Below are 20,828 nucleotides of genomic sequence, written 5' to 3' on the forward strand. Positions count from 1 at the left end.
ATATTTATTTTTAATGAAGTGATACAAATAAAAAAACAATAACAACGGACGCAAAAATTACCTTCTTGACCCATGTAACCATATCATCACCCCTCCGCATAAATAAATAAAAAAGATAAGTACCGTATTTTGCGGTAAGTAAGCACCCCCCGAAAGTAAGCACCCCTGGCCAGAATTATGGCGATTTTGGCCAAAATTATGAGGATCTTGGCCGGCATCAAGTGCAAAAATGGGGTGCTTATATACCGCAAAATACGGTAAATTACAATTATCAAGGAGACAGATTCTAATAAAATAATGAAGCAACAATGGAGTAATGGAAAGTAAATAGAAGATTAAAAAACAAAAGGAGAAATAGGATATGATGAGAGATGAAAAGGAGTGATGGGAGACGATGGGAGATAAAAAGGAGTGATGGGAGACGAAGAGGAGTGATGAGAGACGATAAGGAGTGATGAGAGACAAAAAGAAATGATGGGAAGTAAACAGGAGAGAAAAAGAGATAATAGAAGATGAAAAGTTGTAATAGAAAATAATGGGAGACGAAAGGATGGAATAATGAGAAGTAATACAAAAAATAAAAAAATGATCATGATAGGAGGTTGGGTAATGATAGGAAACCAAGTAAAAAAAAACCATAAAAACCATAAAGTAAAAAAAAATGTAGTTAGTAAGCAACGAAATATAAGATAGAAACGAAATAAAAAAAAAATAAAAAATAAAAAAAAATAAAAAAATATACCTTTATTAATTGTAAAACCGAAAGAACTAAAATATCTAAAAAAAAAATGAAATAAAATTAGTGAAAAATGAAATATGAAACAGAAACAAAATAAATAAAAAAAAAATGAGTAAGAAACGAAACGTAAAGTGAAAAACAACTGAACCTTAATTGCAGAACCGGAAGGACTAAAGGACCTAAAAATAATGAAATAGAGTAGTAAGAAACAAAGTGTAAGCAGAATGTAAGTTAGAAATAAAAGTAAAAGAAAGGAAAATACCTTGAGACCGAAAGAACCGAGGAAACGAAAACGAGATTCTAAACATGACGCGATCATGTGGCCAATCTGGCCAATCAAAATATTAAATCTGTCACGTGATCGAAGACCCAGATAATCACCCAGGCGACAATGACAATCGCCCAGGCGACGGTTAGCAATTTCCAATATTTTAATTTAATTTATTTTATTTACGAAAGATGATAAATTACATTTAAGAAAAAAAGTAAATCAAGTAACTATGTAATAAATACTAATCACAACCCGCATAAAACTAATAGATTAAAATAAAAAAAAATGTTGAATATAAATAAAAAATTTTGTTATCATATTAATGAAAAAATATATATGAAAATAAGATAAAATAAAAACGCGTTAATGTTTTTTTGCAGGTCAAGAAAAGAACATTTTTGTCATGCATAACATATTTTGACCGGGTCAAGAATGTAAGCGAGTCGTACACGATCAGGAACGTAATTTTTGCTTATCAGACTGAACAAAATAGGGCCAGTCTATCCCCTATTAAATAAAATCATAAACTTTAATTGTCTTCATCATCCAATTTAGTTAATGCACTGACATTATTAATCCACTTAATTGGGAAGATTCTAAATAAGTAAAACAAAATATAATAAATAAAATTGTAACTACATTAATATGCAATTCCAATATAAAAATTAGATAATTAATTTTGCAAGCTTAAATTGTTCTCAGATTCGACATTGTTTGATATAGTAATATCAGAACATATTGCTAAACTCTTATTTATATCTATAGTTTCTTCATTCAATTTTAGGATTGCTTTTGGTTTTTCTAATAAAACGTCTTTTTCATTAACGTAGTCAAAGTTTGTATCATTTTGTTTAGGAGAAATTATAGCTTTAAGAGTAGAAACGATATCTTGCATATCTGGACGTTTATTTGGTTCATTTTCCCAACATTCTAATCAAATAGAATATAATTTTAACGTTAATTAAAACAATAATTAAATAATAGAATTAATTATTATTACCTGTATATAATTTACTATATTCAGCAGGAGTTCCGTCAATAATTTCTTCTCTTTTTCCATCTATTATTGATAAAGCTAGACTTACGTCATAATTATCACCATATGGTTGTTTTCCACTTGAAATTTGCCACATTAGAACACCGAAACTATATACATCAGACTTTTCATTCAATTTGTAATTTTGCTGACAATTTAACTTTTTTGGATCGACATATGGTATAGAACCAAACATTTTTGAATTATTACTTGAATTAGAAATCTTTCTTGATAAACCAAAATCTGCCAGTTTTATCTTTTTCTGGTGTATAAATACATTGTCAGAATGCTATTTTATTTAAATGAAAAGAGTTTATTATAATTAGCTAAAATCAATATTGAAAATCAGAAAATTTAAATCATTACCAAATCACAATGAATAATGCCACATTTATGTATGCACTCTATCGCGCTTGCTAGTTGGAACGCAAACTGGTATTTATCATCCCATCTGAGGTCATTAAAATGATCACGTAGGTAAGTCCTTAATGTATCGCTATCAGCATATTCCAAAACAAGTGCGTATTTTTGAATTTTATCTAGTAGATATACATTAAAAAAAATTAATTACTATTCATTAAATATGTTTTTTTTTTAAAAAAAAAATTAGAAATATTATATATTATATGCAGATTTACCATCTTTTTTTATCATTGTGATTCCATAAAATCGTAAAATATTTTCATGAAAATCCACTCTTTTTTGTAATTTTATCTGTAAAAAATTTAATTAGTAAAAATCAAAAAATATTTTTTAAATTTATATATAAATTTAATACCTCATTAACAACTTCTTTTAATGTAGTCTTAACACCTTTGAAACTTTTTAAGGCAAAAACTTAATCGGTATTTTTCCAATAAGCACAGCAGACACTTCCAAATGAACCTTTTCCTATCTTTCGTATTATCTCAAATTCTGAATAATCATAATTTGTGATAAATTCTTCGGCAATTGATTTTTCTAACCAATCCGAATAATTACCTATTATATTTAAACTAATATTCATCAGTTTTTAGTTAAACTTGTTTTCATTAAATTATTTCCAAAATATACCTGAATCATTAATATTCGCTTTTGCTATTACTTCTGTAAAAAAAAAAAATTATTATTAAAAAGTTAAATTACTGCCTGCAATTTTTCTTAATTTATATTCTAGTAAAATAGGAATAGTTACTATAAGGTCGAATTAAAACTTACTGTCTGGTTGCTGTTTTTGATTCAAAACTTTACCATGATACGAAGAAAGAAGCGATGGTATCCCATAATTTTTATAAAGTTCTTGAAGCGTTGTAAAAATTTTTGAAAATCCGGGTCTATAACTTGGATCATGCTCAACAGCTAAGATGAAAGAGCGAAAGGGATTTTAGAAAAAACTTTTTAATTTTAAATATAATAACTAATTATTTTAATATAAATACCTTCTTTTGCAATTTCTTGATATTTTTTTGGCAAACCGTTACCTAAAGAAAATGGTTCCCGATACTTTTGTCTAACAACAAGGTCGGTAATTTTTAAAATATCATTGTAATTTTCGTATGGAGTTTTTTGTTCAGCAATCTCCCAAAGTAAAATACCAAAACTATAAACTTCACATCTAGTAGTATATTTTACTCTTCTTTGTCCTAACATTTCAGGGGCCAAGTAACGAACAGTTTCTTGTATTGCACTTAGTTCCTTCGTTTCCCGATCAAACGTTCTGCTCGATTTAAAATTTGCAATCTTAGCAATTTCATTAGCAGTGATTAAAATATTTTCCGCTCTTATGTCTCTATGAACAATCTAAATAAACAATTGATATATTGAGAATTTATTTGATGGAATAAGATTAAAAATTTGGAATTTATTAATTCACTTACTTTAATGGCTCTTAGGAAATTTAGACCTCTTGCAATATCAGCAGCAAATCTCAATTTCTTTTTAACATCAAAATCATAGTTATTATAATATTCCTTTAAATTACCAAGTTCAGCCCATTCGGTTATTAGATACCATCTTTCTTCATTATAAATTACTCCATAAAATTTTAAAATATTATCACAAACTAGTAATTTTTCCAATATGGAAATTTGATCCTTAACATTATTCATAGAACCTTCATTATCCTTTTCATCCGCAATGCATTTAAATCCTACTATCTCCCCATTTTTTTTATTAACACATTTTCTGATCTTATTTCCACGAGCTTCACTTGTATCCTCGTATTTATTAATATTAGTCATACCTCCTAAAATTTCATCAATATATTTTATAAGGTAATCCATATCTTGTCTTAAAGCATTTTTATCATTTTCAGCTTGATTACGTGAATCAACAGTATTAGCAAAATTTAAAGCTGCTGCATTGCTATCAAAATCTCCGCATAATTCTTTAAATTTTTTTTCTATACTTTTGACTGGAGCATATTTTATTAACCCTTTTAATTGACCTACTTCTTCAACAAATCTCTTAATTTGGTGAATATTATTTATTAATGTTTGTAATAATATCAATTTTTTTTGATTAAAGAAATTTTCATTTTGTTCACTACGAATTTTTAAATTACGTATTGCCGATTCAGCTGCCGATACCCTATCAATTAAAGCACCACAGATCCTTTTATTATGTTCTGCTGAATGATATAATTCCATTATTTGATCTAATAAATTAACTACTTCCGTTGTCAATGGAATAAATTTTGAGAATGGTACTATTGTATTAGTCACAGTATCAGTATCTTCCAATGCATTTAACGACATTCCTACTCCTTCAAGCATATTTTCTACTACCTTATGTTTGCCATCGTAGTTCACATTATTTGTCATAATTAATATTTCCTTTTTTCTTTTATTTCTTTTTTATTTTAAAGAAAAAGAGAAAAGATTTTTTTTTTTCAAGATTTTTTGGAATGCTAATCAATCGACGCACCTGGTCTAGGGCCTTTCCTTTTTTTATATATAGATATATGTAAATCACTGGGCACTGGCTAAACACCTAATCGCTTTTGGTCAATTGGTTAGCATTCCAAAAATTGGCCGATATGGATATTTAAATAAGTATTCGAGAAAGGAAATTACAATAAATCAAATGCATAGTTGCAATTTCCTTTTTGACTTCTGACGGTAGCATGTAGTGATGTAGTGATGTACAGTAGCTTCCAACATCTTAATGGTAACACAGATGACATCTGACTATTTGTTTAGGTCCACATTAGTAACACAGTATATTGTTGAGTTTGATTATATGCACAGTTTATAATTATGATCAATATAAATTATTTTACGTTTTGTGTTAAACTATATTCCTGAAAGATCATAAAGTGAGTTGATTTTCCATATAAATAACCATGTAGATCTTTTCTTTTATATAATGTCGGCAGAAATTTTAAGAGACTGACCGACATTAACGGTAATTCTAGCTCTAAAACAATGCGTACAAGAGTTAATAATAAACTAGGAAAACGGAAACCGGTATTAAGTCCGAAGTAAATCACAATAAGGAACATAGGTTCAGTAGGACCCAGAAATACTCAGTATATATACAGGGGTAGGGTACACAGATGCGTTGCCATCATAGTGAAATTAGACAGAGTAAAGTTTTGATTTGCGTATAATCTAAGAATTTTTCATCCATAGTTAGGTCATCAAGATTGTCGAAATTTTTATATGTAAAAAATTAGTTTGCCTAAATTTGGCTAATCTTATATATTGACTGTACGTTAACCGCATTGTAATATTTAGTATTAATTGAAAGAAATTTCTAAGGGTTAAAAAGTGAAATTTTAAAAAAATATTATTGAAAAAATGGTAAATTAGAAAAAAATCTATTTTTTCACATTAGTATTTGGTTTTATAAATAATATAGAAGCCATGATAAAATAATTAATAACTTAATGTCTGAAATTTTATTTGCGTATTTTTGCAGGATTTTCAATATCAGGTGTCAATCATGTGTACTACTTATATAAAAAGTCTCTGCGTACAGCTCATAGTAAAAAAATTTTTCGCCACTTGAACCTTATATATATATTTCTGGGTCCTGGTTCAGTTCCTGAAATGAGCAGAATAATTGGAAATTACCGGACAACGACCGTCACGTTCACGTGATTGTTGCGTTCGCCATAAACTTATTTTTTAAAAGAAAAGACGCGGATCAAAGTTAGGATAATTTTTTCAATTTTATTTTTATACAATTTATATAATTAAATTTTTTTTTATTTATTCAATCATCTAAGAAATTAAACATTTATCAATGGACATGACGTAATCATCAAGCGTATAAGTATATAGTCCTTCGTGGCTTCGTTACACTTCGGACTATCATTTGTTCTGACATTATTAGTATTTTACTCTTATTATTATTACAAATTGTTAATCTTTAAATAGGGTTTACATTATATGAGACGTGTCAATAAATGCCATAAGTAATTTTAATATATGATAAAATTTGAAATAATTTATTAATCATTGGTCATAAGAAAAAAGGGTATACATAGATTGTATTCAAGGTAATAAAATATCTTTTAAAAATAAATAAATTAATCATTTTGTTGATTACATAAAATATTTAGCTTATCGTCATGATCTTCTTCCTCATCAAAACTATCAAGATCAAAATATAAAGATTCTGAATAAAGAAATAAAATCAATATGTTTATAATTAACAATAAATAGAGAAAATTTCTTTAAAAAAAAAATTACCTGGAATATCAAATTTGTGAGAATCTGAAAGATTTTTAAAATTCAAAAGCCTACTAGTATAAACAGCTTGTGGATGCGTTTTATACGAAATTTTTGAATTATTTTGATCTACTTTTTTATTCAATTTATTTGCTTGAGCACATTGTTTAGATATTCCTGATTCATCAGGATCTTGTTTTGAGAAGGGATCCTTTTCCCTTCTATCAACAGATATATCACTAAAAAATCTAGAGTTCATATCTTTCAATTGTTTTGCACTTGGTCGTTTCAAAGGATCTGTATTCCAACACTGTTCAATCAAATCTAAGAGTAGTTGAGGTACATGATAATCTTTTGATTGTGGACGAAGTCCTTTACAAATTCCTGAAGCTAAAGATTGATCATGTGGTATATCACAATATGGAGGCAATCCAGTAAAAATCTCATAAGCTATAATACCAAATGCGTAAATATCAGCTGCTTTTGTATATTTTTGACCTTTTAATACTTCAGGAGCAATATAAGGTAATACACCAAATATTTTTTTGTCTTCGTTATTAACAGATTTTCCATCATCTATTTCACATAAACCTAAATCACCAATACAAAAATTATGAGCATCTTTTATCAAGATATTTCCTGAATGAAAATCTCTATGAATTATATCTTTATCATGAATATCCTTCAAACCATCAATAATCCAAGATATATAAAGTATTTTATCTTTCCAACTCATATCTTTAAAACTTTCATTTAAAAAGTTTCGAAGACTACCTCTAGAAGCGTAATCCATTACCATTATATAATTTTTTGTATTAGGATCTTGGGATACGCCGTAACATTTAATATAATTAGGAAGATAATTCAATTCCGAATGAAATTTAACCTAATAATTAATTGTAAGTCTTTATCAAGATCTTTATTTTTTTTTTTTAAAAAAAAAGTACATATATATATCATACTGTACCTCTTTTGAAAATTCTTGTACTAAAAGTTGAGAATTATATAAAGACTTTAAAGCCACTCGACAATTTTGTTTATCCCTATTCCATTTTTTAAGTTTATTATCCCAAGAACCGATATATCCTTCTTTCCATATTGCTGTATAAACAGTACCAAAACCACCTTTTGCAATATATTTAACTTTGGAAAATTGACTATAATCTATCCATTCTAATACTTGCCAAAATTCTTTAGCATTCAATTGTGCTTCTTGAATAAATTTGTCAATATTAGCATTTCCACTTGTCCAATTTTTGAAATTTTCTTTAAATATTAAAGAATTACAAGTTTGGCACCAAGTATAATGAGTTCTAATTTGCCTGCAACGTTCACATAATCCATATTTAATATAACTTTCATACAATTCTGATGGTATAACTTTATTAATTAGTAATTTTTGTTCGTCAGTTAATACCGGACGTAGAAATTCGTTTATTTGATTGTAGACCTCATCACTAATATGTAATTCTTCCATAATTGTGACAGTGTAATTGTATAATATGATGCTTTACGAAAAATAAGATATTACTAATAATATTATTTTATTGTCATGCGCCAAATAAATTTTTTTTTTAGAATATCATAAAAGTTTCAATATTTATACTATTATGGTAATATACTAACCATTAATAAATTCATTTGATTTACTAAGATGGTAATGATAATTCCGTTAATTGCGCAGCGAACGTGGCGGAAAATTCTACAGAGGAATTCTTTCGTTACACAAATTCCATTAAAAATAATAATCCTGACGATAGTTAGCAAACGTAGCGGAAAATTCTACGGAGAAATTCTTTTCTTTATTTTCATTATACATTTTTAGAATAACTATAGTGGGAGACACAACAAATCATCAAATATGTTTCAAATAAAAATCACGTGATTGAATTAATATTGACTTTTGATTGGATAGAACCACCCTAGCGTCGCCTAGAAAAAATGGTAGCCGGATAGGTTTTCATTTACCCCAGTATCACCGACACTTTTATAATTAAAATTCCACCCCCACGTGACCGGTGACATTTAAAGGGATGTGAAAAAAATAATTTTGTGGGGCAAAAAATAACTAAGTCCCTCAGATAAATATAAACAGTGAAAACGCGGTGGGTGTGATGCCGGTGATGAATATTACAAAATCACGTGGGGGTGGAAAAAGTGTCGGTGATACTCGGGAAGATATAGGTTTTCCGGGTTACACGTGATTCGGAAACCGATTTTTGGGTTAGCTTGTTAATTTTTATTATAACGTAGTAAAAAAAACTTCGATAAATAACTGAATAAATTAATATAGTAAATATTTAAGTATTTTAAGAAAATTGCTGAAATTTTATTTATTGCTATGATATTATTTATTTTATTTATTCCCAATACATTGTAATTTTGTTAAAGTTTTTCCATGTTTTTGGCATTGTTCAACAGTTTTCTAGTGCTTTAATATCTATTTAATTTGTTGTTTGTTATTTTGTTTGATCAGAAATTTCTATCCTCTTCCTCAAGTGTTTATAATGAGAAACTTTTTCTATAGTAACACGTATTTCAAATTATTTCATGATTACATTGTTTCATATTATTACCAATATTACCAATGAAAGGCGAAGTAAAGGAGGCGTAGACAAGGGTATTTTTGCCATAAAATTGTCGTTTTATTAACGATTTTGCCACTTTTTTTAATTATTCACCTTTTCCAACAATCTGAAATTTTGCAAACAATTTTTAACCATAGATGTCGTTTTGGTTTGTTATATGATTCTTTTAACAATTCTTTAGCCTAAAAAAATTATTTTGACATTAGTAAAGATTAAAAATGCATCTGTATATGAAATTTATACATAGTATTAACATGCCTTGGTCGTAGATGTAACATTTTATGAGAATATTTTTAAACTTTGATTAAGTCCAGTTTTGATAAGATTTCTATATTTATTGTTCCTTCACAATGGTACCGTTATAAATAGGTAGATGTGTCTCTTTGTTTATCTAATATAGGATGCTTTACTTGCCGTTTTCCAAGTTCAATTCGACAATTGCAATAATATAATATATGAAGAGAGTCTTTTTTTTGATTTTTATTCCGATAAACCCATGAATAGCCATCATCTTCCGAAGTAAGTATTATTACAGAAAGATATTGATGAAAAGGTAAAAAGGTAAAAATTGATTTATAATCAATTAATGTAACCGGAAATCAGTTTCCGAATCACGTGTAGCCAGCAAACCTATCCGGCTACCATTTTTTCTAGGTGACGCTAGGTAAGTTGATTGGATAGAAATAAATCATGTGGTTAATACTTCTCTGTAATTCGGCTGAATTTATTAATTTTAAGACTTTATTTATATTCCAGCAAAAATCATAATGACTGACCAGAATCAAATCTGAAAATTATATATAAAATACCTGAATTTTACAGGTTAATAACTTTTGATTTAGATAACCAAACTGGATAATCTCAACGTCATTTTGTAGCTTTAATTAGTATCTAATAAATTACGTTTAAATATTTTAACTCAAAAAATTTTTATTAAATTTTCAATTTATTTGATGTATTGTTGCGTCCCAAACCGAGGGAACCACCAACGCCAAAAGGATGTTATATCATGCGAAATTTTATGATTTTTACTAATTTTACCCCATTGAGAAATCCATCTTGGTATGGCTTAGATCAGTTGATCAGTTGGATGATTGACATCTACAAAAAAAATATTACCCATATAAATAATTTGAATTGTGCAACGTGAAATGCGTGATGATTCTGCGCCAATTAAAATGGTCATGAGCACAAATCCTTGTGGTGGTTAATGAATTTGGTCGGCTCTCGGGATGATGCAATTGACCGCAGCAGATCACATCATCAGTTAAAGTATAATGGGCTTTTTGCTTTTTTTATATTGTTTTTCAGTTCTTATAAACTTACTTCTTTTCGGTTCTTATAATAGACCGAAATATAATAAATTTTTTTTTTTCGTTTTTTTTCAAACCGAAATTTATTTATTTATTTTTTTTATTTACTTCTCAAGTTTTTTTTTATTCTGTACATATTTAATTATTTATAATTAATGATACTAATATATCTTAATTTACCTAAATATTGATTGTTATATTGATTTCAACTATATTAATTCTGTTGCAACGCAACAAGTTAGGAATTATTTTTATTTGGGTTCATTCAATCCGATTGTTGAAAATTTCCTTTTTCTTTTATGCCGATCAATAGTAGCGCAACAGCCGTAACACCCGTAACAATTTACTATAAATAGAATTTTTATATCAAATTTTTGAATGTTACACATGCTGTATAAGGGCTTATTTTTTGAAATAAATTTAATCCGAATTCCGTAATTTTTTAAAAAAAATTTTACATTTCACTTTATTATGTGAATTTACTAATAAAGTTTTTAAGCTAACCAGTTAAAAAGAAAAAAATATTATCTTTGAATTTACTAAGTAAATTGTAATCTACATATATACAATCCAAATTAATTAGCATTGGAATTATCAAAATGGATCCTAAAGAAAATAAAAGAAGTTTATGGAAGTTTGTTTATGTTGATGAATATCAGGTAAAACAATTCGTTTTATCATTAATAATATAACATTATTTATTTCTAAGTTGAGCAATGATAATGTTTTTTTTTAATTATTTATTTTAAAAGTTACATGTTACAATTTCTACTATTGGTTCAACTGCTGAATCAGCAGTAGAGGTAGATGATAAAATAGTTTATATGGAAGATTTAGAAAAAAGAAAACAAGTATATGGAATATGTGGAGAATGTAATGAACCTGGCACAGGAGAAGATTGGTGTCAACCTTGTAATGCTAAAAAATTTAAGGATAAATTGAAAAATTGGACTAGTGGAAATAAAGATATTGATGAATTTATACAACAATCACAACTTAATGCTGTACACCATAGAAAATATCTTGAATGGATACCTTTTGAAAATTTTAAAGATATTACTTATATTACCAGAGGTGGATTTGGTAAAATTTACTCAGCTGAATAGCCTGAAGGATATATTGATTCTTGGGGTATTAAAAATCATAGATGGAAAAGGTATAGCAGAAAAGTTGCATTAAAAAGTTTGGATAATTCATCTTGTATAAGTACAGAATTTTTAAATGAGGTAATTAAAATAAGAAATGTAACTTATTTACTTAATATTATATTTTATTAATTCCTTTCAATGTTTTATTAGATTAAAACTCATCTTCAGATTTATCTTCTTGATGTTATTCAATGTTATGGAATAACTCAAGATCCAAATACCAAAGATTATATGATGGTTTTAGAATATTGTGAATATGGAAATTTGAGAAATTATTATATGAATTATGAATCAGATTATTATTCAAAATTTTATAGATTAATAAAAATTGCAAGAGGACTTCTAGATATTCATAATGCTGGAAAAATTCATAAAGATTTTCATTCAGGCAATATATTATATTATAGTGATAGACATCCATATATAAGTGATTTAGGAATGTGCCAACCAGCAAATAATAAAAAGCAATTAGTTAAACAAGAAGAATTTATGGAGTGTTACCTTATATAGCACCAGATGTTTTACGTGGATATCAATATACAAAAGCATCTGATATTTATTCATTTGGAATAATGATTAATGAATATATATCTGAAGAAACTCCTTATAATAATATTCCTCATAATCATGCTTTAGCTATTAAAATATGTAAAGGACTTAGACCAAATATTTTTGAATATACACCAAAATTACTTGCAGAATTAATTATTGAATGTTGGGATGCTAAAGCAGAAAATAGACCAACTGCTAAAGAATTGTATCAAACATTAAATAAATGGTGTAATAGCTTTAGGTTTAAGGATAGTGATATTAAATCTCAAGTAAATGAATATGATGATAAAATCAAATTAAACAGAAGAAGTGAAAAAAGATCTAATAACATTCAAACACATCCACAAGCAATCTATACTAGTAGACTTTTAAATTTCAAAAATCTTCCAGAACCAGTAAATTCAGGTAATTTAATTTAACTTTACTTTGGTCACCAAAAAAAAATGCATTACTAATAACTTTATTTTTTAATAGACATTACTAAAACAACATTACGTAAGTAATTATTTCTATTGGAAATCAATATAATTAATAAATCTTTATATTGTTTTAATATCATATTAATTAATTTATAGATTCCGAATGTTTTGATTGTCAATTAGACGAATTAGGTAAGATTATTTATTCTTTAGTTCTTTATTTTGCTAATACTTATTAATTTGCTTACTTTGTAGATCTTGAAGAAATTAATCAAAATGAAGAAAATAATACTGAATGATTTTTTTTTATGAGAATCAAAGAATTTAGTTTAATTAAAATTATAATATTAAATTATTTCTTTTATACTAGTTATTATTTATGGGTTTTGTATGTATTCTGGTTTAATAAAAATAAATTATAAATTGGCAAATTAATTTTATCTTTACATTATTACGTACTGTATATTAAACTAATCTGACAATAATATTCTAGGTAGTTTAATATCAAATTAAATTATCACTTATTGAATAAATTTATTATTATTTTTTTACTTGATTATTTTTAAACGAAAAATGATCTTGAAATTTTTACAAAAATGTTTTAAAAGATTTTAATTAGTTGTTGAAACATAAAATGAAGAATCAAATGAAAATGAACAAGCACAAAGTAATAATTTGACTATCGATCATTTATGAACTGGATATACTGATAAAAGTTTTTGCTAGATAGTAAATAAACAAATACTACAATATGATGATTTCATAATTTATAAAAATTTCAGTGATTTTCACGACTTGATGATATACAGTATATATATTTCTCAGATAACTAACTATTAACTTTTCAGTGAAATCATCTTAAATTAGTTCTAATCATAATATATAATAATTGAATAATTTTTATAAAGTAATTTATTGATAAGTTATAATATAAAAACAAAAAAAAAATAAAATTATTTAAATTACAAACTAAGAAATATTTAATCTTATTACTCTAGTCCTAGTGTTTAAATAATTATATAAAAATACTTTGTGTAATAATAGTATTACATAGAAGATGATTATTTATCTATATCTAAAAATTTATTAAAAAAGACTTTAGTAGTGATTTTTTAAATTAATTAAAATTTCAAATTTAAAATAAAGAATCCTTACTATCCGGAAGTTCTAATTCGTCTTGTTCTTCTGAATGAAGATTCGGATTGTTATGTATTTCATCATCTACAAATAAAATAATTATTTAGAAAATACTAAATTAGTTATTATTATTATTATTATAATTATTATAATCAGTTTAAATAATTATATTACATACCATCAATATTATCATGATATTTTTATTTGTTGCTGCATTGTTTCTTGAATATTAAAAATTAAAATAATGTTATGTTCAATATTAAACAATTAAATTTGATAATATTAATCATATTACTTACCATTTTTTTGAATTCCTTTTGAATATTTTGGATAATTTTTTACTACCAACTAAAAAGTTTAAAATGTAAATTTAATTTGTTTGATTATCTAAAGGAAATAATATTAAATATGTCTTATAAATTACCTTTAAAAATGTTAATTATTTTTGAACTATTCTTCTGATTATTCAACTTATCAAAATTATCAACTAATAGATAAAAATAAATCAAATAAAGTACTATCTTATTATATTAACATAAATCTAATATACTTACTGTTATTGGGAATATGAAAGTTGTATGATTTATTAACTGTGAAATGCTAATAAAAGAAAATAATTTATTATTTAATTATTTTAAAATAAAAATATATAAAATTGTAATGTTTAATTTATACCTTCTTGTTCTTCTGCATTATTATTTAATTAAAAAGGTAAGATTTTAATTATTAATATCAACCATATATTAAAAATCAAATAACGAATTTCAATAATATTTTCTGTTGCATTTCTTGGTTCAGGAAGATTTTCAAATTGATAAACTTTAATCATAAGTAGTCTTCTACTATTTGTATGAATATCCACCTTTTGTTAAATATTTAATATTTTTTAAATTATTATATGGAATCCATTCAATTATACTATCTGGTTCAAGTGTTTTCATTTGACATTCTTGTATTAAATTATCAATAATATCATTTCCAGATGTCCAATTTGAAAATTTTCTTTTTAATAATTTCGACACATAATGTAGCTAAACATTTTTAGTTACAATTTTCACAAACTCTTCTTGTTCCACTATTATCAATAAGTTTGCTTTTGTCATAACTTGCAGTCAAAATTTTTATTGCTTCAGATTTTTCATCTTTTGTAAGTAATTCTTCAGCAAGAATTGTTTGTTTTTGAAATTCAAATTGTTTGTGCATATCGCTATAATACGCTAGTTCACATGCTTTATTAAATATAGTATAAATTAAGTCTTTTCTAATAGTAACAGACATAATAAAATATTTTATTGTAAATTTTTTTAAAAATTTTTTTTGGAACGGTCTACTTATAAGTCAATCATGTGTAACAATGACTGCGTATGTACTCCTGTACTCAAACCTAATCAGTCTAGTCAAATGATTTGTGATTTTCATTGTTGAGGAAAATTTTTTTTCCGATACATCAAATTTAATTTCGACCAAAAAGTACGACAATTTTTTATTTAATCTTTGCCATTTATTTTAAAGGATTTCAAAAAAAAAAAAAAAATTATTATTTATCTAAAGACGCAAGTTCACTTGACAAATAACGATGATCGTAAATACTGTAACTACAGTATTAAATATATATATATCAGAAATTTATACCATTAAAATATATTAGACAAATTTAATTGTAAATTTGGATTTTAATGTACATAGGATTGATAGGAGAAGTTAATTGATAAATTAACATTGAATATATTAAAAATTGTAATATAAAAAATATTCATAATATTTCTTTTTTTAAGGATGACTATCTAAAAATAATCAAAAGTTGAATTAACTTTTATAAAAAGTTTAACTTATAGTAAGTTGCTCCTCTGATATGAAAACTTTTTTTTCATTTCATCAAAATTTATAAGTTTTCCATTTAAAACATCACGACATCAGGTATTTAAAATACTATAAAGATTGTACAAATCCTAATACAAATTGCGATTATCAAAAATTTTCAACCTTAAAAAAATTACTTCTTCAAAAACGAATTTTATTTATTACTTTTGCGATTGTAAGTAAGTGGCTGCCTATTTATCTGATTTATACGCACTTCGAATTTTTCGATAGTCTTGCCCTTAAAATCTGCTTTGGAGAAATTGTTTTAGCCATGCCTGTTACCTCCATTATTATTTGCACGAATCTTAAGTTGATTTCTCATCGTTATTCTTCCATTAATATCACTATTATTGGATTAAATTATCTACTAGGTCAAACAGTTTTCATACAAGTCTATATGGAAACTCTACAATTATTACAGTTTTATGGATAAAAATAGCCATAGGATTTTTGTTTATCTAAATAAATTTTAGCATATGATTATTATGATATACAATTTCCCTATGAAAATAATCATATGATATTTATACAAAGTATTTGATTTATGTGCAATTTACATATGATTTGGTATAGAATTTTGCAATCATAGCCTATAAAAAACAAGCAATTTTTTTACTTCTTTAGTAATTCATAAAATTTGTGCGTACTTGGTGGCGTAACTTTATATGAAATCACCGACGTGATATAAATCAGGAAATTTCATTGGTCTATATTTTGTATGGCATGATTTATTTATTCATCTTTTTTTCTTTTTTTTTTCAACATCACTTCAACATTTTTTTTTGTTAAATAAAAACTGAATAATCTGCGAAGTTGGTTTTAATTGTTAATTATTATGTTTTATTAAGTATTTTTTTACATAATACTACATACTGCTTTACTACGTGCGCGTTTTTCATTTCATAGCGTAATTTCAGTACTTTGTTAACTGGAATATGCCTTGGAGGTTTAAGAAAATTTGTTCAGCAGGTATGAAACTATCTATATATTAATTTTATTATATATCTTTAAAATATTTGCGAAGAACTGATTTACATTTGTTTTTTTCGCATAATGTCTGCGATTAGATTTATCAATCCGGTCATACTTTGAGAGTATTCTGGTATTAAAGTGGTCGCATTGGGTTTTCTTGAGACAATGAAACTCCATCCTAATTCAGTTCAAGGTTCATTAGACAAATGAGAATCCATATAACGAAAACAATTTCTAACCTTTCTGCTGGTGTTCTTGTCAATGAAGAAGAACAAAGGATATATAATGACAGTAATAAACTGTGATTTGAAATTGCAACTTTGCTAGTTCAACAGGTTCGTCAACATTTTATTTAAACCTTATTTCTGGTTCATAAAAGGTGGGATGTGCACGACCTCTGGATGGTGAATTCCTCCTAGAGGTATAGAGTGTAAGTGTCATTTCTAGCGTGACATTTCACGAGCTTCTCTACTATTGCATAGCCTAAAGCGGTGTTGACCTTCCTGTGGGTAGGGGTGTTGTTCTCCAGTGTGATAGGTGTGGGTATCATTCCCCTAGAAAGATCATGAGTCATGTACGAAATGTACTACCTACTTGATTTACATTTACTAATTATTTCAAGTTTTCTTAGAAATACTCACCTGAAGCTTTGGGTTAAAAGACAGCTGGCGATTAAGGAGGTGTGTATGGACTTTAAATAGGGCTCTTTAAAGTGTTAATGATATCAGTTGTGTTATCACTTGCCAACCTTCTTTAGGATATATTGATCACAGATTGACGTATTGAATATGCTTGATGCTTCTTGTAGTCAAAAAAGCAACGAATACATTGGTGAAGTTAATTCACACGCAGAATTTGCCATTTAGACAAAAGTGTAAAAAAAAAAAATAATCTATCATCTCAAAAAGTTGGTGAAATTTTTTTTGATATAAAAATATCGCCTTGGATTTTATGATGAGCACGTTTTATTAATGGCTTTATTGTATCTACAGGATAGAAAATTGGATGTCTCAGTTAAAAAGGTCCATATAAAATGCAACTTATGATAAGGATTTGTTCACACGAATTCCTCAAAAGTTTTCTCATATGAACAGATAAAACCACAGGCAGGAATGTAGATGATGATATTGATGATCCACTCATTGGCAATAATAGAGCCATTAATTTAGCTGGGCATTTTAATTTTCGAAAGATAATTCATCATCATTAAATTCAATTAAAACCGTATGAAGTTCCTTCATATCTGCTTCCTTTGACAAGTCACAAAATCTTGATAGCGTATCACCTGACCTAGAAGAGAGCAAAACAGAATTAATTGACATATAGTATCAAGGTGAAGAAGAAATTAGGACAAAATTGAATGGCTCAATATAGTTCGCAAACAAAAATCCTGAAAACATACAGGCCACCTTTTATTATCTCGTTGAGCGCCACATTCCTGCTGGAGTTCAATATAAGCATCTTGATAAAAGGTTAGGGCTGGTATTATACGTAAATTTAAAAAATCTAGCCCTCATTTCCTGGTGACTGGGCCTTAGTATATCTCATGCGTCGTAAAATAAACTTCAGTCATATGTATTTACAAAATCAAGTATCAAGTTTATTTAAAACTTCAGTCATATGTATTTACAAAATCAAGTATCAAGTTTATTTATTAGTGTACATTTTTACTAAATAAATTTAAGAATTACGCAAATCAATTCACCGAAGATATTTGTGATATGGTAAACATTTCATATGGTTCGCAACTCAAGTCTTTTGTAATTTCAATTGAATCATTCAATACCTTTCGTCATGAGGGTCATAATATCGCACAACGGATTTTAATACATTTGTAAGTGTTTATTTGAAATATTTAACAACCACAACAAAATACTTAAATAATTTTTCTATAAGTAGTTCCGAGTGATTTTGAAGTACCAACAAGAATTGAAAACAAAAACATTGAACTTACTCAATAGATACAACAGTATATATTATTAGTAGATTATTCTGTATGCATCAAGATCGATGTGGTCGAACTTGTATGGTAAATATCAATATCAATTTGTAAAATTAAAAATGATAAAGCTCATTTGTTAATTTTCTTTTTGTTTTATTTAGGAATTAGGATTAACATACAAAACATCACAAAATTGACGGACTCATTAAAGTCAAGCTATAATTCTATTTGAGTCTCATAGCAGGTGAGCACCTATATCAAAGGAAGACGTTGATATTAAATTATGTAGAAATTTTATGCGAATTCTGAATAACCTATTATAGCCATTTGTCATCATATTAACATTATTTAATGTATAGGTTCGAAGAAAGAGACTTGTCCATTATTACTTTCAAAATTTGACATTACGGTAAGAACTTCGGTACAAACAAAATTCAAGTGACACTCCTACTAATCTACCAGCATATTAGAATTTGGAAGATAAAGTTGATGAAGATAGAAATATTGACGAAGGTAAAAATGTTGATGAAGAGATAATAATTATGAAGAGTGTTGCGAACTATGAAAATTAAGTTCAAGACAATATTAGACGAAGTAAGAGATTTATTTTCAACTGGTTAACTAAACGAATATAAATAAATCTTTGTTTTAGACTCACTATTATTCAAGAAATTCTGCTAATTTGTCTCAAAAAAAAAAAAAAAAAAAAAAATGGTTAGAAAATATTGCTGAAAATATTGCGGCTAATTTTAATCCTCTAGAGTAAATGATCTAGGAGAATATGAACGCCGACAATGTCAAGATCATGGAGAGACAAGACTAAAATTTAATGAGAATAATAAAAGATGTGTACGACTAGATTTAAAAGTTTTTAATAAAATTAATTAATTTAATATATTCTTTAATAAATAAAATAAAAATTATGTTTATAAATTATCATAATACAAAAGAAACACTCTCGTAAGTCGTAACAAATATCACATGATTTAAACATTATCATGTGATTTACGTGACAGACCTACTGACTAGAGAGGTCGTTTCTCATTTTGGCTTCAAATATTGATCATTAATGAGTTGCTCTTTTTTTGGTCTTTTTCTTTCTTAACTAAGAAACATAATACTTAATTCTTTTTTCCCGATCTTTCGAGTTTACAATGGATAACTGAATGACTTCTATTTTGATTATCTGATTTCTTAGAAAAAGAATAATATTTCACGTGATTCTGAAGAATTAAAACCATAATATATTGCTTTGTTACAACGAGAGAATAATTTTCATGAGTGAATGACATTCATAAATATAGTATTAGGAGTAAAATTTTATAAATTTATAGTGACATAAAACGAATTGTTCGTAAAAAAAAAAAATTATAAAATGTCCGTTTTTAATATCTTTAATTTTAATACCAATATTATTACACGCACAAGAACCTTTAGAATATAGTGAAAACTTACCTAACCTTCATTATGAAGGTTCAAACACATATCAAGATGAAAGATAATAATACTTTTTACCCAAAGAAATAACGAAACAAATTTATAAATCCAAATTATATTTGCGCATCGTCTTCATTAATAAAATAGTTCTTCCAATTGAAATCGATTATAATTCATTTTTCTTGATTTATTCATGGATACGGCGCAAACTCATTTGATTGTATCGTAACATTCTATAGCATTGATTGATGGTTACGTACTTATAGAATCTAGACTCTATATACTGTATATAGAGAAATAATATTATTTGGAACGGAGTTATAAATAAGTATGTTTACTATTTAAAAAGAAAAATCACAATATGTTAAGGATATATTGATAAGATATTTTCGATAAACTTTAAAATTAATTTTTAGAATTTTTTTTAAAAAAAAAATAAAATAAAATTAATTTTTAGGAAATTTAATTTATGTGATAATTATCAAGTTGACACTGACCTTGATTCCAAACAAGTTTTTAATTTCTTACGAAGTATTATAAAATTATTTCGTTACTAAAAAAAATTACGGTATTAAAAATATTAATTGCGTTAAATAAAAAAATCATTCAAAGTTTTACAAAGTATTATAACATTATTATATAAGAAAAAAGATTAATTTTTTTGCGAAAAAAAAAAAATTATAATTATCAGATAATAATTGTTGGGACAATAAGTGTCGAGTTTTAGAGTTTTGAATTTTCAGGATAATTATTGTATAT

The 20,828-nt window shown here is 26.3% G+C and overlaps 4 protein-coding genes across 4 annotated transcripts; 2 read left to right on the plus strand and 2 right to left on the minus strand.

Annotated features, from left to right (window-relative positions):
• Positions 1-1,683: 1,683 nt before the first annotated feature.
• Positions 1,684-4,847, minus strand: OCT59_002179 (uncharacterized protein; the record flags this gene model as incomplete). The annotated part of the gene is made up of 10 exons (XM_066144322.1): positions 1,684-1,940; positions 2,011-2,335; positions 2,413-2,585; positions 2,685-2,760; positions 2,825-2,859; positions 2,932-3,027; positions 3,100-3,132; positions 3,244-3,384; positions 3,465-3,825; positions 3,903-4,847. 10 exons carry the CDS (start codon positions 4,845-4,847, stop codon positions 1,684-1,686), a joined length of 2,442 nt encoding a protein of 813 aa, XP_065995495.1.
• A 1,712-nt stretch (positions 4,848-6,559) lies between these two features.
• OCT59_002180 (uncharacterized protein) lies at positions 6,560-7,500 on the minus strand (the record flags this gene model as incomplete). The annotated part of the gene is made up of 3 exons (XM_066144323.1): positions 6,560-6,648; positions 6,723-7,292; positions 7,392-7,500. The coding sequence occupies 3 exons, from the start codon at positions 7,498-7,500 to the stop codon at positions 6,560-6,562; spliced, it is 768 nt and encodes a 255-aa protein (XP_065995496.1).
• Positions 7,501-11,201: 3,701 nt separating this feature from the next.
• On the plus strand, positions 11,202-11,708 carry OCT59_002181 (uncharacterized protein; the record flags this gene model as incomplete). The annotated part of the gene is made up of 2 exons (XM_066144325.1): positions 11,202-11,261; positions 11,355-11,708. The coding sequence occupies 2 exons, from the start codon at positions 11,202-11,204 to the stop codon at positions 11,706-11,708; spliced, it is 414 nt and encodes a 137-aa protein (XP_065995497.1).
• A 614-nt stretch (positions 11,709-12,322) lies between these two features.
• On the plus strand, positions 12,323-13,020 carry OCT59_002182 (uncharacterized protein; the record flags this gene model as incomplete). Its single annotated transcript, XM_066144326.1, has 4 exons — positions 12,323-12,707; positions 12,777-12,797; positions 12,878-12,913; positions 12,977-13,020. The coding sequence occupies 4 exons, from the start codon at positions 12,323-12,325 to the stop codon at positions 13,018-13,020; spliced, it is 486 nt and encodes a 161-aa protein (XP_065995498.1).
• Positions 13,021-20,828: the final 7,808 nt, after the last annotated feature.

Source organism: Rhizophagus irregularis, chromosome 10 (assembly GCF_026210795.1).
Source record: "Rhizophagus irregularis chromosome 10, complete sequence".
Classification (NCBI taxonomy): domain Eukaryota; kingdom Fungi; phylum Glomeromycota; class Glomeromycetes; order Glomerales; family Glomeraceae; genus Rhizophagus; species Rhizophagus irregularis.